The sequence below is a fragment of the Epinephelus fuscoguttatus genome, linkage group LG3 (assembly GCF_011397635.1).
Source record: "Epinephelus fuscoguttatus linkage group LG3, E.fuscoguttatus.final_Chr_v1".
Taxonomy (NCBI): domain Eukaryota; kingdom Metazoa; phylum Chordata; class Actinopteri; order Perciformes; family Serranidae; genus Epinephelus; species Epinephelus fuscoguttatus.
Genome location: NC_064754.1, coordinates 25,802,098 through 25,819,007, shown reverse-complemented (window position 1 = coordinate 25,819,007; position 16,910 = coordinate 25,802,098). Strand labels below are relative to the sequence as shown.

Sequence of the window (16,910 nt, the reverse complement as noted above, 5' to 3'; positions counted from 1 at the left end):
TGACACCTCTTAGCCATCACAAACACATCATTATTAGGTGTGCAAAGTCATCCAGTGGGCCGAATTGGAGCCTTTGGTGGGCCGGTTCTGGCCCGTGGGCTGTATGTTTGAAACCCGTGCTTTATACAATCAAAAGAAGTCAGGATTCTTTAACTGGACTTAGAAGTGCCAACCACCTCTGCCTCTTCTGTAAATTGCCATATTTTAATATGATAAATCTCAATTGATTTGAGTATAAAGTCTCAGCTTTTGCTAGAAATGTCATGTTGCCTTTGTAATGAGTGAGACATGAGAAGCAGCCAATAGTCACATTTTCATCAATTAGCTTTTTCATGTCTAAAACGAGATAATTATGTTCTATAATGTTTGTGTTTTTAATCAAAACTGATACGTATTTCTTTCAGTCTGTAATCTCTTCACATCAGTCCTCAGGTTGAGTTTAGCACCTCATCAGGTGGGTTCATGTTTATGGCTGCCTCCATTTCAGACAGGCACAATCTGGTGTCAAACTGAAAACAGACCATGGGGTATAGTAAATCACACAATGTCATGTGTCACCTTTAAAAACAGACAGGGGGGTAAGAGTTTAATCGGACCCCCAAATGCTTTATTTCTGGAGCTGAGTGAGAATTCTTTATGTGTAGTTCCTATAAACCAACTCTTTATGCTGTTGTATGTTGCAATAATAACATTACTGCCAATTGCTCTGTAGGTGGATACACTAACATTTCATTAGAAACAGTGTTTTTAGCTTTCTGAAAAGTGTTGAGTGACCATTAATGACTGCCAAGAAACTCCACATAACAATTTGAAAGGTCTTTTTGTGCACATAACTGTGAAACATTTGAAATTTGCTTCTATTTTCTTTTTTTTATTATATGTTGCCTTTTTTTTAGTCGCCTCACTTGATTATCAGCCTTGTATTTGTTTTTACATTATCTTTAAATTAGTAGTTAGGCAGGCTCCCACTCCTTAGCTACACTAATGTCTTTTAGAAACATGTGTTAGTTTGTGCGTGTTACTACTGTAGTGGCAGTCTATCTGACTTGTGACCAAACTTGTTTCCACTCTGGGGATTAATAAAGTTATCCAATTTAAAATTTCTACCTTTTGGTTTTAGATTTTTTTCTTATAAAGGAAAAACACACAACAAGTGATTTACATAAATGACATGCTGAAGCAGACCAAAAACTTAAAGCTTATTATGTGTCTCACAATATAAAATCATGTTGGGTGTTCAGCAACTTTTGCCACTTTTATAACGTACATAGCAAATTCTTTAAACAGCCAGCAACTTCTGGGGGTTGCTGCCTGGCTTTGCCCAATCAAATAGTGGGTATAACAACAGCAGAAAGAAGATAAACTCGAGGAGCTGATAATGTTGTTGTCTGAATACCTGGAGTTACAGAACCAGCCATTTATGAGGAAAACCAGAAGAAGAACTGGGCCTGGGATAACATTTCCACCAAACTTCGGGTGACTGGTTTATTGTCCAAATATGCAGACATTTTTGGCAACTTCTGTGATTTTTGTTGTCTTGCTACAGTATGCAGCAACAGGCTAGCTTGTACTACTGCCAGTGTTCGCCATAGTTCCTGCTGCATCAGTCACTTAAAAGTGCTTTGCTTTTTGGGTAATCCCCCTTGCATGTTGGCTGATGTCAGGGTGGTTACTGGGTGGCGGTGTGAAAGCAGCTTAAGAGTCATAAGGAGGACTATTCTGATCACAGATTTCACTTCCTCTGTGTTTATCTCCTCAACTGTAGTTGACCACAGTGGAATTCTGGTCTTAATCATATTTGACAACCAAAACCTTTTCTGACGGAGGTCCCTGAAATGAAATCTTATTATATGGGGGTCAATGACCTAATGTGTATCGATTCTGGGGTCTCTGACATGAAAAGGGTTGAGAAAGGAAAACACTGTTATTCCTTTAAACAAGCACAAATTCGCAATATGTGGTTGTAGCTATTGCATGCATAGCCCCCTTTTTGCCAGTTGGCATGAACAGTTAATCAGCTGTCCACTGGCTCATGATCAATCTTTCCACAAAGTCTGTGTGTCCATTTCCGCCTTTTTGTCAGAGGCCACTCCCTTTGCCCCCTAAGATCGCTGGCATGACCACAAACACACACCTTCACACACACTTGACCTTCTTGCCCAAACTTCAGCCTCCTACAGCAAAGACTGTGTGTGCCAGGTGGTGGGGAATTTTTTGTAGACTGACTGACAGAGCAATCTATAGAGCTGCTGGTCACCAAAAAAAACATCTCTGCGACCATCTGAACATTTTGCTCAACAAAGTGAAATCCAGGACACACAGAGTAACACAAAGGTTAGCTGTCACACTCATTGATATTGCACATCTCATCTGACTGACTTCAACATGTGGAAACTGGATACAGAGAGCAACACAGGCACAAAACAATGGCCATCTTTGGGGAGCACTGAGGGGGGGAAAGCAGCACAAATGATAATCAAATAAGACTGGTGGGAGAGCGGGCTGAGCTGCCAGACGAGGCGATTTGAGGAGACAGATGAAAACACAGCGCCTATTGGCACAGATGGCTTGGATTATGGAAATCATCGCGAGAGAGGACCTTTCAGATCTCCCAGAGGAGCTGTGTGCTTGCTGTTCTTGGACAATTCTCACTCCCAGTAATCTTAGTTCACATCGAAACCCGTTCTGTACGGATCCTCCCGCCACATGCTCTCCACCTCCAGCATTTAGAAGTACTGTCAACATGACAGGATGAAATGGGATTTCGGAGGCCCCGTGCACAACGTGTTAAAATAAACAGGACTGACGTGTAGATTTGTGAATATGATTAGGGGTTAGATGAATGAGATTTGCTGGGACGTACAGTGGACGCAGCACGTGGAAAAGACACAAGTGGAACAACACACGAGGAAAAGGGTTCAAGGGTTGGTTTCAATTAAACTGCTAATGGAGTGAAACAAAACAGACGATGACCTTGATTCACTGCAGCGCTGAAGTTTAACCTAAACATGGCAGAGCGAGCCACTGCTCAGCTGTATTTTTTCACGTGGTATGATGTTTTTAAGATAATAAGAAGGAACCACTGTACTACTGCTGAAACAGAGAAATGTTGTAGCGTAATTTTCCCTTTTTGCCTTTTAGTATGTTAAATATTAGTCTAAAAATATATACTTATGTCTTCATAATTCATTAAATACACTGATATTTTGTAGCTATGACAGTTTGTTTTTTAGTTCAACTTTATTTCTGTGTGTCACTGCTTGATTTTCTGCATATTAAGTGTGTGGTTTGAGGCTGTGAGGCTTCAAGGATACATGCAAGTGCTGCCATCTAGGCACTGTGAAGGCATACTACCATCTCCACCTCCACAGTCTATTTTAGGCTAAATGTGAATACTATCAGATGAAAACTGCAGCTCATGTAACAGTTTCCAAATTAAACATATTGAGGATTTTAGAGAACAATAGACTCCTTGGTTTATTTCAGACCACAGTGGATTCTTGTCATTACTACTTAACTTCTCACACCTGACTCATTGTACATAATGTGCAGTCATGTGACGTTAGAGGAAATACCATGGACATAATCATGAACATTCTGTATTAACCATGCACTCGTGATGGTTTACACTTACTACCTCAGATCTTACACTGCACAAACATATTTATGGGCAATCTTATCCATACTGGTAACTTGTGTTTGGCATCGTATATATTGTTATATCAGTAGGCATAAATTATAAAAACCAGATGTTATTTTGGTCTTTTTGTACCTGCACTCTTTTAAAGTTGTATTGTGACTGCTGCACAGCACATTTTCTTTGGGATAAATAAAGTTCAACCTTATCTATCTTTATTTTCTCACCATTTTCCAGTCTCTGAAATGAATTATCAATATAGCCCAAAACCACACATTTTTTAACAACCTGTACGACACGCAACATCCTCTGTGCTCAGATGCTCAGTTACAAAAGTATAAATAAGAAAAAACACAAAAAGGGAGAAACCACAGGCCAAGCATAACCATTAATAGAAATGTGGGTGCCCTTTTTAAGGGAATACAAAAGCCTTACTTTTCTCAGACTGCTTGCACAGTGATCCAGAAAATGACAAGGAGAAAACAATCTGTAGCTTGTGTTTTGAGAAAATTGTTGGCCTGTTTTCTGTTGGACAGGTGGGTGCTGGCGATTAGCTTAGTTAGCTTGTTAAAGTAGAAAGTGGTTTCTGGCACGACTTCACCGATTCACAAGGTGCATGGAGAGTGAGGAAACACTGGAAAATGTCAAAAGAGCTCCAGCAACACTTGTGGTATGATAAACAACTTTATTGACCGACGCATTTCGGCTTGTGGCCTTCGGCTGATGACCCTGATGAAGGCCACAAGCCGAAACGCGCCAGTCAATAAAGTTGTATCAGCTTTTCCATTACAACAAATGTAACTTTCCTACAATGTTACAGTGGCTTGCAGTGTACGCACAAGCAGTGTGGGGGGAGGGGCCAAGTTTGAATGTTGTGTTTACAACCAGTAACCATCAGCTCCTGTATAGTGTACCTTCAAACCAAAAACATGCTGATGACTATAATTACCTGAATCTTTATCAGTGGCAGAGACCCTGATCACAGCTTCTCCAGGGTCTCTGTTCTCTGCTACACTGGCATTGTAGACACTCTGACTGAAGACAGGCGTCTGGTCGTTCACGTCCCCCACCTCCACCGTCAGAGTCTGGGTGGAGGAGAGCGAGGGCATGCCATGGTCGACTGCACGGATGGTTAGACGGTGGAAACGCTGTGTCTCATAGTCCAGAGGGGCCGAGAGAAACAGAAGACCTGTAGATGATGGAAAGGTGGACTTTGAATATGTGGAGGCACAAGTGGCTTTAAATGTTCTGGGATAATATGCAATAAAAAACAACATCACAATGATATGTTGGGATGATTTTTAAACAACTTTTAATCGTGATTGTTGCTAATTTTGAAACAAATAATGAGCAAATGATTTAACTAAAAATGAACGCACAATCAAGATTGGATTTAAGGTGCTGTACTCGAAATTTTCCATATCTGTGGACATATAACGCCAATACTGATATAACAGTAAGCTAATATCTGCTGATATATCAGCCCTGACCTATCTATTGAACATCATTAATTCCCACCTGTCTTCTCCTCCAGTGTGAAGAATCCTCTTTTGTTTCCAGCTATGATGACGTAGGACACAACCCCGTTTTCAACCAGATCTCCATCTATGGCCACAAAATGATGCAGCAGACTCCCCACCTCTGCGTCCTCCATCACCTGAACTGTGTCGGCTGATACAAACACCGGCCGGTTATCATTCACGTCCAGCAGGAAGACCTGAGCCGTCACTGACGTCTGCTTACGCTCGGCCTTCCTCTTCTCCTGGTCGGTGGCTGTCACAGTGAAGGCAAAGCTGGGGGTGGTCTCCCGATCTAAAGGAGCTGTTATAGTCAGGCTCCCTGTGTGAGGGTTGATCTGAAAAGGGAAGCGTGATGAAGACCTGCTGAGCTCAGGGTCAAAGGTCAAAGAGTAGCGGAGGGCACTGTTTGCAAAGGTCCCATCGGCGTCCCTGGCATGAAAAGCAAACGCCAGCGATCCGACCGCAGCGTCCTCCCACAGGCCGAACATCACCAGCTTGTCAGGGAACCAGGGCGTGTGGTCATTAACATCCTCCACTATCACACTGACCAGCACAGACACGTTCACACCAGGAGCGTGTCCTACATCTTCAGCTCGGACCATGAGGAAGTACTGCATGGCGGACTCATAGTCCAGCGGCTGGTTGATATATATGTCACCAGAGGAGCCGTCGATGCCAAAGTGGATGTTGCCGTCGCCCTCAGAGATGGAGTAGTGGAATCTCCCTTCATATGAAACACTGGCAGAGCCGATAACAGTGGCTGGCTCCGTGTCCTCTTTCACCGTAAAACGCCTCACAATCTGGTGGTCAGAGTGGCCGTACAGAGCCTCTAATCCATGAACCTGCAGGTCAATTACACACCGTGTTAATATTGTTTGTTGGTTTATTTTCACATTAATCAAGGTCACAGCAAAACTGTAACACCTCAAAACAGTAGGAAGAACTACAAAGTTGTCCCTCCGCCTAGACTACAGTAACTTAGGAAAGGGTCAATTATACTATGACTGTACCTGTACATGAATGACTGCAGTGTCCTCCAGAGGTGTGGCTCCACCATCCTTGGCAGTTACTCTCAGAGTGTAGTACGATGCGGCGCCTTGGGTAAACAGCTCCGTTGTTCTGATGTCTCCACTTTCACTGTCAATCTCAAAGTGTCCGAACCCCTCATCCTCTAAATCATCTGAGAGAAACACAAGATGGTGACCCTCAGGAACTCATCAATAAGACCCTAACAGTCATAGTACATAACAGTAATGTGTGTGACTCACCTGTGACCATTGAGAAGGTGACGGTTCCATTTTCTCCTGCATCTAAATCTTTGGCAAACATGTTGGTCACAAAGGATCCTGCTGACAGACCGGCCCATATCTGCAGTAAAGAGAGGAACATGTACAGTGTGAATTAGAGTAGATATAACAATACAACAGCCACACTCCACACTCTGTAGCTCTAATGTCTCTCCTGCTTTTATAAAAGTCAGTTCCATTAAGGGTTTTAGTCGTTTCATATCACTATCACTACAGGCAAACAATCTCATCTGATGAACTTATCACAGTTAATGCCTATTTGATGGAAGACATGGTGACTGAAATGTGTTGATCCAGAGAGCAGATAACATTTGCACATCCCTTGGTCAATATTTTGCAAAAACATCTGTATTTTGTCATATTTTCTATCGTAAATGTTCCTATTTTATATTATGTCTCTTGACTTTTGGACAGTATTTATCATTATGCACCAAAACACAAAGACAAGTCCTCTGTATATGCAAACCTACTTGGCAATAAAACTGTTTATGATTCTGTTTCTGAAATAGGATTGAGAAATTCAGAAATTGTTGCTTTTATTGGAAATGGGACAGTGGCATATGCTGATGCATTGATAAGTGTTGAGATGCAGGTCATTGCCAAAGTGCAGGTGTACCCAGAAAGCAATGGGAGCTGGGGTTTTTGGCTTGCTTTATACCTCATCAGTGTGTGCTGCCCTGGCTCACACTATCCAAAGAGAGGACCATGTAGTGAAATTGCCGACGAGGATTAAAAGCCCTTTCAGTGCTGGAATGTAAATCTGAGCAACTGCAATTCCTGCAGGATCATACATATTCTTGTGGTACAATATACAAGTGATCCCAACATGTTTACCTGAACATTCAGCTCCTTGCTGGCAGGCAGGTGTGTAAACTGTGGAGTGTTGTCATTGATGTCCATGACCAGGATGTGAACGGTGGCGGTGGCATTGAGATGAGGGCGGCCCTGGTCTGTCACCATCACCTTCAGACTGTGCTGGCTGTGCTGCTCTCGATCCAACGCCACCCAATTTATAATTTCACCTGTAAGTGTTCAGAGAAGGGAAAGAAATGTGAGGACAGTAAAGGAAAGTATCATCTCAAATTGTGTTCTCACCGTGAGACATTTTACCTGTTTTAGCGTTGATGCGAAAGAACTTCCCATCTGTGAGCAGGATGTAGGACAGCTGGGCGTTTTTCCCAGAATCCTTATCCGTGGCATGGACTATTCCCACCAGGCCTTGAGGCGACGACCCCTCTGACACAGTGAAGTAGTAGACCTCGCTGCTAAACACCGGAGCATTGTCATTGATGTCCAGCACCAGCACTATCACTGTGGCCGTAGCAGTCATGTTCTCCAGCGAGGCCTCCCTGGCTGTGGCCAACACTCGGAATCGAAACATGGATTCTGATTCATAGTCCAGATTGTTGGAGAGATACAACCATCCCGTCTTTGGGTGAATCCGAAACGGAGCTGGAGGAAATCCGGCTTCTGCCTCTAAGGAGTAGGTGAGGCCTGAGTTCGACGTGTGTGCTCCCCGGTGCCGGTGCGCCCTCACCTGGATGACTCTCGAATCTTTCCTGTAGCCCTCACCTATCTCCACCTGGTAGACCAATGTCTCGAAGGCGAGGCTGTCTTCAGCAACGGTGCGGTCCACGTTGACTGTGAGGGTCAGTGTGGAGCTCTGGGAAGGGTCTCCTTCATCTTTAGCCACGATTTCCAGGCTGTACCTCTGCTGATGATCCACCTGTAAACTCTGATTTAACGTAACTGTCCCGAGGTTGTGGTCAACAACAAACGGACCATCTCTGGTACTTTTCAGGTGATACTGCACCCTCCCGTTGGCGCCACTGTCATGATCATGTGCATGAGCGATAAACAACACTGTCCCTGGGAGCGTGTTTTGGGACACTGTGATGGTGTCGCTGAGTTTGGGGAAAACAGGTGAGTTGTCATTGATGTCAGCGATAGTGATGTTGACCTGGGTGGTGCTATAAACTGGAGAGGTGTCAGTGTAGGACTGAAGAACCAGCAGGGCGTACGGCTGTGACTCATGGTCCAGGGGTTTGATGTTGCTGATCAGGCCGGACTTTGGGTGAACAGAGAACAAACCCTGAGGATCTCCAGAGGAGATTCGGTAGGAGACTGAATCCAGAGAGTCTGGGAAGACAAAGAGTTTTTATTGATAGATGAAAAATGAAACATTTGAGGGTAGGTTCTCCTAAATTCTACACCAAAAACTGCGTGGTTGTATTGAGCCATGCAGATAACATCAGTTTTATTTGTCCAGACTTTTGAGATATTTCTACTTCCTCCCCAAAACAATGGAGGTATTAGACATTTAAATTTAAAGCTTTTTAACACCTTTTTAAGATCCTTTAAACCAAATTTAAGATTAATTTTTGGACAAATCATCATTTATTTTTTATTTTAAGATTTGTAACATCAAAATTTGGACTTTCATGGAGAAGAGCTTGAGTAATTTTGACAAGACGAAATTAAGAGATGAATAAATTAAATTAGATAAAACCTTTGTGGCAATTAAGACCTCACAAATTCAACTTTAAGATTATTTAACTTTGACTTTTAAGGCCTAATACTTATGGTATCAAATTTAAGACTTTTTAAAGACCTGCAGATGCCCTGGAATTTGTATTTGTTATTTTAATTGCACACAACAACAAAACTTAAGACCATCATGTTGAGACCTCACAGGCTGCAATAATGGATGTCTCAAGAATGAGTCCGAAAACGCAGAAATTAGCATTTTAGCACTCCTGGTTCCCTTATCTCAGAGTTAATGGGTTTTTTGTTAAATGCCTGATATAAGGTCAGTGGTTAACACAAGCTTAAGAGACTTCCACGTTTTGTTCTGCGACATTAAGTATAATGTATAAAGCCAAAGTACTTCGCCATGATGACACACACACACACACACACACACTCTTGACTCTTGTATTTCTATCTTTGTTCGATCGAAGTACACTGACATTATGCATTCCCTAGCCCCTTACCCTAATCTTAACCATCACAACTAACCCAACCCTCATGTTGCCTAACCCTAACCCGTTTAAACCCCAACCTAAACTTAAATCTAACCTGAACCCTAAAACCAAATCTTAACCCTCAAGCAGGCCTTTGAAAAAGTGAGGCCCGGCCAAAATGTCCTCACTTTGCAAAAATGTCCTCACTCTGTTGCTAAAATATGTTTTTGGTCCTCACTATATACCATGTACATGTACACACACACACACACACACACACACTGAGCAACATTAAGTAATTACAGTACAGCTCAGTAGATCTCATTAATCCGCTCCAAGTGCTTGTTGCACTTCAACAGTAACTAACAAACCCCTGAAACAGTCAGAGAGCTTAAAGGCGCCCGACCCTGTCAAGCAGGCCCAATTCTGTTGTTTCTGCTTTAGGTTGAGGTGTTAATCTGTTAAGTGATTAGACAACCTCAAATAACTGTCTAGGGGGAGTGGAGTGGTTTAGCTGCTGAAGGGACTAAGTGGGGTTAGTGGCACATAACAAGTGGACTATGCTGGGATAATCCTGGAAAATTGGGGAGTCGGAAAACTCTCCTGAGAGAAGAGCCTTTAGTCTGTGTAGCCGCAGATCATATATGATACACAACACAAGCTGCTGTATCTCCTTTACTCAGAGTCCTATTTGTATGTATAACATGTTAAACTCACTTTTACCTGCAAATGCAGAGAGCCTCACAAAACAAGATGAATATATGTATTTATAATATCAACAAATCCTACACCAGTACAGGTGGATATTTATGGAGGGATTATCTCTGACCTCTCAGAATAATATGGTGAACAACTGTCTTTGACACCGTTATCATGTGTCATCTGTACATGTGGCTCAGGAGGATTAAAGATTAAACAGCCTCTTTACTGCCTGTCTCTTCATGTCTGGAAGGAGATTTGAACAATGACAATGATCGCTCAATTGTCTTTGTCACAGTCACCCGTCAGGACAAATCCTGCTTAAATACTGCAGCTCTGCAACGTCTGCTGTTGGGAAAACTTTGTGTAAATCAAAAGTTAGGGTTAGTCATAGATAATCAATATAAATTATGCAACATGATTTAGACTGAATGCGTTAATCTTTTTTCACTTGAACACATGGACTGAGTTTGACACCTGCTTAGTGGCAGCCAATTCCAGCAAAACATTTTAAAGCCTCCTAATCACCTGACCTGCACCTCTTTGGACTGCGAGAAGAAACCAGCACACACAGACACATGGAGAGGTGACAGTGATTACAACTGGGTCACCGTGCCATGTGAGGACATTTGCAACAGAACAATAGAGCCAATAGACTATAGATCTACTTTTGAGAGTATAGTTCGCTTTGTAGAACTGATTGGGGCAGTTCTGTTTCAGGTAACATGAGGCTATGAATACACTTCACTTCTTAACTTTGACTGGAGGTGTTCATGCACTATCGTTCTTTTTAAGCATGTGGAAATTTTAATCATGTCCTAGAATGTCTATAAAACTGTGTTGTTAGGAGAAAGGGACAGATGCATGCTGGTGTTCTAAAAACAGAAAGTTACTGATTTGCTCTGCCTATCAGCACAGTCAGCAGGTGGAGCTGCAGCAGAGGCTGCGGTGAACAGCTCACTGGAGTCAAGTGAGGTACTTTAAAACCCTTAGCACATGACTGCTGTAATTTAATTCAAACCTGAACACACAGACATGATACACTTACTTTCAGTCACATGATTCAGCGTGACTTACACTTTCAGGTGATATCAGAATCTCTGATGTCCATCACAAATAATAATCGATGAATCCACAATGATAAATCATAGAAAAAAGCCTCCTTCTAACTCCAGAACTTTAATCTTTTTTTTAGCATTAAAGTGATCAGGTGATAGTTGTCTGTACATTCAAGGGTACATTGCAAACAGGAGTCATTCATTCATTCATCTTCTAACCGCTTCATCCTCTTGAGGATCGCGGGGGGGGGGCTGGAGCCTATCCCAGCTACATCGGGCGAGAGGCAGGGTACACCCTGGACAGGTCGCCAGACTATCGCAGGGCTGACACATAGAGACAAACAACCATTCACGCTCACATTCACACCTACGGACAATTTAGAGTTATCAATTAACCTAGTCCCCAATCTGCATGTCTTTGGACTGTGGGAGGAAGCCGGAGTGCCCGGAGAGAACCCACGCTGACACGGGGAGAACATGCAAACTCCGCACAGAAGGGCTCCCACACCCTGGATTGAACCGGCAACCCTCTTGCTGTGAGGCGAGAGTGCTAACCACCACACCACCGTGCCGCCCCAAACAGGAGTCAGTAATAGCCAATTTGTTATACTGTTAATACTGCCATTTTCCAAATTGTAAACAAATATAGGCTAAGAGCATACAGTAAGAGAAGTATTCTACTGATGGAAAGACGGCCTTTCAATAAAACTAGCATGTTTATGCAGTAGAAAGATGCAAATAGATCTTAAAATGGTGCCACAGATCCAGAGGCAACAGAGAAAAAGGACACATTTGCTCAAGAGTGAGAAAACCTACAACTACCAGAATGCACAGCACCACACCAGACCAATAAATGTTCCCACTGGTGGGTGATATATAATGCAAACACATCCGTTTGAAACAATAGCGGCGAGCTGGCAACAAACGATCTTGTATTACAGTTAAACAGTGCTCATCTGGATGATGTAAATAACATCATCTGACTGAGTTTCATTGGGGGGCGATGAGGTATATGTAGGCATTGTCTGGATGGAGGGCAGTTTACCACAGTACATTTACACATACTACACACAGTGTTTTGATACAAAGCTGGCTGAAAATCAGTGAAATATCCCTTTAACTTGCTGACTCAATGGCAGCATTATAATTCATTCCCCCTTGGATCCTGTGTTGCTGATACTTGATTTGTTGATGATGTGATGATGACACATTTTAATTGTCACTACCTGCGGAAGACGCAGACAGATTTCAACCTTTTCACCAATTAATTTTTTTTTTTTTTTTTTTTTTTTTTAGTAATCTGATTACCCCTATATTTATCTGTGGTAATGTCAACCTAAGCTATCACCTCTCAGCCAGCTGCTCTTCGACCACAAAATGATGATGTGGCCAGACGTGCACTCACCTGCTGGGTTTGTGGCCACCACTGTCCCCACAGGAGTCCCGGGCGGTGCGTCCTCAGGCACTGTGAAGGTGTAGCGTGACCTCTGGAACACAGCTGGAGCCTGGGCGCTCTGTAAAACATTGATGGTGACCTCTGCAGGCTTGACTGAGGTCAAACCCTCCCCATCCTGTGCTGTTACTGACAGCTTCACACTGGCTGCACCCAGGTGGGTCAGAGTGGAGCTCAGGAGGAGCATCCCTGCAGGGACAGACAGGAGATAAATACATTTTATTCATTAAGGCAGATCATGCAATCATTCTAAAGGTTTTTGTTGCTTCATTTTAATAACTTAATTGTCATTTTCTTCTTCTCTTTTAATTTATTTAACCAGGGAATTATCTCTGGAATTAGAGCCAAGATTAGTTGAATGACAAAAACATTTATCAGTCTACTATTTTTGATTATTGATTAATCATGTAAATCATTTTTCAAGCAAAAACGCCAGTTCATCTTGATGTCCAGCTTCTCAAATTTGAGACTTTGCTGATTTTCTTTGCTTCATATCTATGTAAAATATTTTTGGGGGTTGAGGGTTTGGACTGTTGGTCAGACAAAAACAATTTGGGGAAAATATACTGTTTTTTTCCCACTTTTTTGTGACATCTTAGAAACAATCAACATTTTGGAAAATTATCTTCGGATAGATCAAGATTAAAATGATTAAAACTTCTTTTTGAAGACCTTTGATCGCGAGGGCAGCGCCAAAACAGTGTTACAAAAACATAATTTAGATGAAAAAAACTGCACTGCACAATAACAGCACAACCAATGTCTAGCATTAAGAATTTTTAGAAAAACCTCCACTTAATTTGAATACATCACTATGGGTGCTATGTTACAAACTCGTACAAACAGACTTTGCTCACAGCCAGATTTGCAACATGCTCAATTGGTAATAAACCTACCTATATGAGTCAACACATTATTTACTGCATTTATAGACAGACTGCATGATGACAGATGGGTCACCTAAATTCACCTCTCCATGCTCTCCTTGTGATCTCAGAGAATCAACCCTACTGCTCACACTATGTTCAGTTACAAACAGGGTATGAAATTAACAAAATATTTTGGGGGCAATTTTGGCCCCCACGGTCTAAAAACTGGGGGCATTTTCAAAATGTTTGGGGGCCATCAAAAAATTTTAATTATGTTCTAACAATAAGCACATGAAAAGCAAAACCAACTAAGATAGTGTCTTCACTCTTCAGTAGAAACCACTATAAATTAAATAAATAATGGGTTACATAAAGTTATGGTTGCAAAATATCACTCAGATTTCCTATAATTCAACCAGTTTAAATGTGATGATTTAACCATTAATCTACTGATAGCAGTACTAATGTTTCACCACATTACAGTTACTTTTACTGTTATAAAGGCCAAATTACTATAAATTCCTTAGATACAATCCTGGAAGTAAGTTAATTTGAAATTTAACATTCATTCTACCTTAATTTTTCATTAATTTGTCATTGTGTAGACACAGATCACCCAAGAAATGGTTAATTTATACTGATGGTACAGCAAAGCCCCCTCCCCTTCTCTGTCAGATTACTCTCACGTAATCAGTGCAATCTCGTTGATTATGTCTGGAAAATGAGTTGTAGATGTGACGGTAAATTAATTTCATGAAAATAAAATTATACTTTAATGTCAGATTGTAATACTGTTAAAAATATAAATACATATAGTTGTTTCTAAAACCTGGGGGCAATTTTGGCCCCCGGAACATGGATTTTGGGGGCATTCTTGGATAAATTGCAGGCCAAATGGCCCGTGGCCCTTGCCAATTTCTGACACTGGTTACAAAATTGTTCGTGTGCAGGTATGTCAGATACACCTGTTTAAAAATGGTTGGCTTATTCTACTTTACTTTTATATTTAAAATATTTTATTCAATGCTACACTGTGGCTGAGTGCAGATCTTATCTTACACGCAGCCACATGGGGATCTAAAGCTCTGGGCCTCCTGCATCACCCCTGCTGAGCAGTGACACTGACAATCATATCATGGGGATTTACACAAAGTAAGTAGTTGTTTATCCCTGAATGCTGCGACTGCCAGTCACACAACTTACTTAAAGACCCGTGAGTGGATCTACATGACAAGTCACTGAAGCTTGAGAGGTCGTATTCACAGTTTAAACACTTCATTATAATCATCCACTTAAAAACCACAGTGATGTGTAACTGTTGTGTTAACAGGGAGTGCAGAGTTTTGATTTGATGATGAACAGCTTGTTGGCTGGTGAAGTGCCACTGGTACGGTGGTTCAGATGGGCAAAACACAAAAGCATTTTAAAAAAAATAACAATTGTATTTCTTAAAAAACAACATTTCAGAAAACATATTAACAAATAAGGAAACAGTCCGGTGCCAGATATGAGTGCCACATATATATAATCCATAAACATATATAAAGGCATTACAGATTTATGAGCTGCTATCAATGCTATCTCTTATTCTATCTTAATAATTCTCCTAAAGAAGACACAGAAAAGACACTAAAGACACTGTAAAGTCAGTGTTTTCTCAACCTGTTTGTTGATCCAGTGCGAACAAACTGGACATGTCACCAGGGACGACGTCATACGTGACCTGTCCAAACCTGCCAGAATCTCGGTCAGTGGCGATAACATTGAGGATCTCGGTGCCGGGCTGTGCGTGGCTGCTGATGCTCATGGTGTACTCATCGGGGTTAAACACTGGAGCGTTATCATTCAGGTCTTCTACCTCGATGTGCACATACGTTTGAGCGCTCAGGCCTCCCTGTCATTTGAAAAGTGAAGAAAGAAAAAAGTGAGTTTAATGCAACCTTGCCATCTTGTTTGGATCACAGTGCAGGAAGTAAATTCTGATGTATCAAGACAGAAAATCAGGTTTTGACACAGCACTGGTTATTCCTTAATGAAGCCCACTCACTGGATCTTCAGCTTTGATGAGAATGTCGTGGACCATCTGCCCCGAGTCTCGATCGATATCCTGGGAGACACACAGCTCTCCGGTCTGAGGGTGGATTTTGAAGAGAGGGTGCTGGTCCTGCATGTCAAAGCCGTCAGACAGAGAGTAGAGCAGTGTGCCGAACTCAGGGCTGTCTGCGTCTGTGGCAACAACCTAAAAAGAAGAGCAATACAGTTTGATGCAAGCAACTGAAACACAGTCAGTAACATGTGAAAACCATTAAGGAAAAATACGGTAGGTGTGTTCAGAGTACTAAGTTTAAAGAATAAGGAATCTGGAATTTAAATATATCTTGAAAATGAAAACAGCTGTAGAAAAAGACAATCCACTCTCAGACACTTCACTGCTTCGCTGCCAGATAAAGAAATGAATAAACCCACATTTAAAAAAGGAGAATTCACTAACAATAAAATGTGACTGGTGTCGTGAATGGAGTGTGATAATAAAGGAGATTTTAAACATGGAAATGTTACATCACTTCCAGATGAAAATACACATATCCTTTCTGGCTAACTTCAGAAATCTTAGTAGTATGCACTGACCTTGTCAAATAAATAATAAATAAAGTAATAATGAAGTAGTGAGAATGTGCACAGTATGGTTTGTTACTGTTGAAGGTGACTGTCTTTGGAAAACGATTAAACTTGTAAAGCCTTATTTGGTGGTAATCCTTTGTTTGCCTTGACCACAAGGCTGTTATTTACAGTAAACATCACCTGCGTATATAAACCTATAAGCCTCCATTAAGAGTCAGGTCCTTGTTTTATACAGTTCAGCATGGATAGTTTTCATGTAGAGTTTTGAATAGTGTTTATTTTCTGCCACAGCAACATTAGTCCACTCTGCTACTTTTTCAGTATACATACTTGTGCTTTTTTGATGCCCATAAACTTAATCGGCTCAACTACTTTGATTAATCCTTTTATATTCCTTTTGTTTTTATATTGTGGTTTTAACCTGCAGAATACTTTGTTTGCTGTCATATTTGTATTTGCGTTCTGTCAACTTTGTCTAGTCTCCCTCTGTGTTATGTCATGGTTTTTTTTGTGTGTGTGTTCTTTTAAGATATTTTCTGGGGCTTTTCGCCTTTATTTGATGGGACGGTTATAGCATGAAAGAAGGAGAGAGAGGAGGGAGGACATGCATCAAAGGGCCATAGGTTGGACTCAAACCCGCAGCCGCTGCGGCAAGGACACAGCCTTACATGGGGATGCCTGCTCTACCAGGTAAGCTCATGGGTGCCTCGTGTTATCTCATGTTTCACTAACAACAAAAAGGAGACCACCATGTTATTGTGCTTTTGTTGTAAGTGCTTCTT

The 16,910-nt window shown here is 41.6% G+C and overlaps 1 protein-coding gene across 1 annotated transcript in view; it reads right to left on the bottom strand.

Moving 5' to 3' along the window:
- dchs2 (dachsous cadherin-related 2) overlaps positions 1 to 16,910 on the bottom strand; it is a 42,351-nt gene that overhangs the window by 20,091 nt on the left and 5,350 nt on the right. Inside the window, exons 2-10 of the mRNA XM_049572584.1 lie at positions 15,554 to 15,745; positions 15,169 to 15,400; positions 12,590 to 12,826; positions 7,575 to 8,603; positions 7,299 to 7,486; positions 6,426 to 6,525; positions 6,168 to 6,337; positions 5,156 to 5,999; positions 4,587 to 4,826 (exon numbers count right to left, since the gene is read on the bottom strand). Coding sequence (XP_049428541.1) covers positions 4,587 to 4,826; positions 5,156 to 5,999; positions 6,168 to 6,337; positions 6,426 to 6,525; positions 7,299 to 7,486; positions 7,575 to 8,603; positions 12,590 to 12,826; positions 15,169 to 15,400; positions 15,554 to 15,745 — 3,232 coding nt within the window. The remainder of the gene's footprint in view (positions 1 to 4,586; positions 4,827 to 5,155; positions 6,000 to 6,167; positions 6,338 to 6,425; positions 6,526 to 7,298; positions 7,487 to 7,574; positions 8,604 to 12,589; positions 12,827 to 15,168; positions 15,401 to 15,553; positions 15,746 to 16,910) is intronic.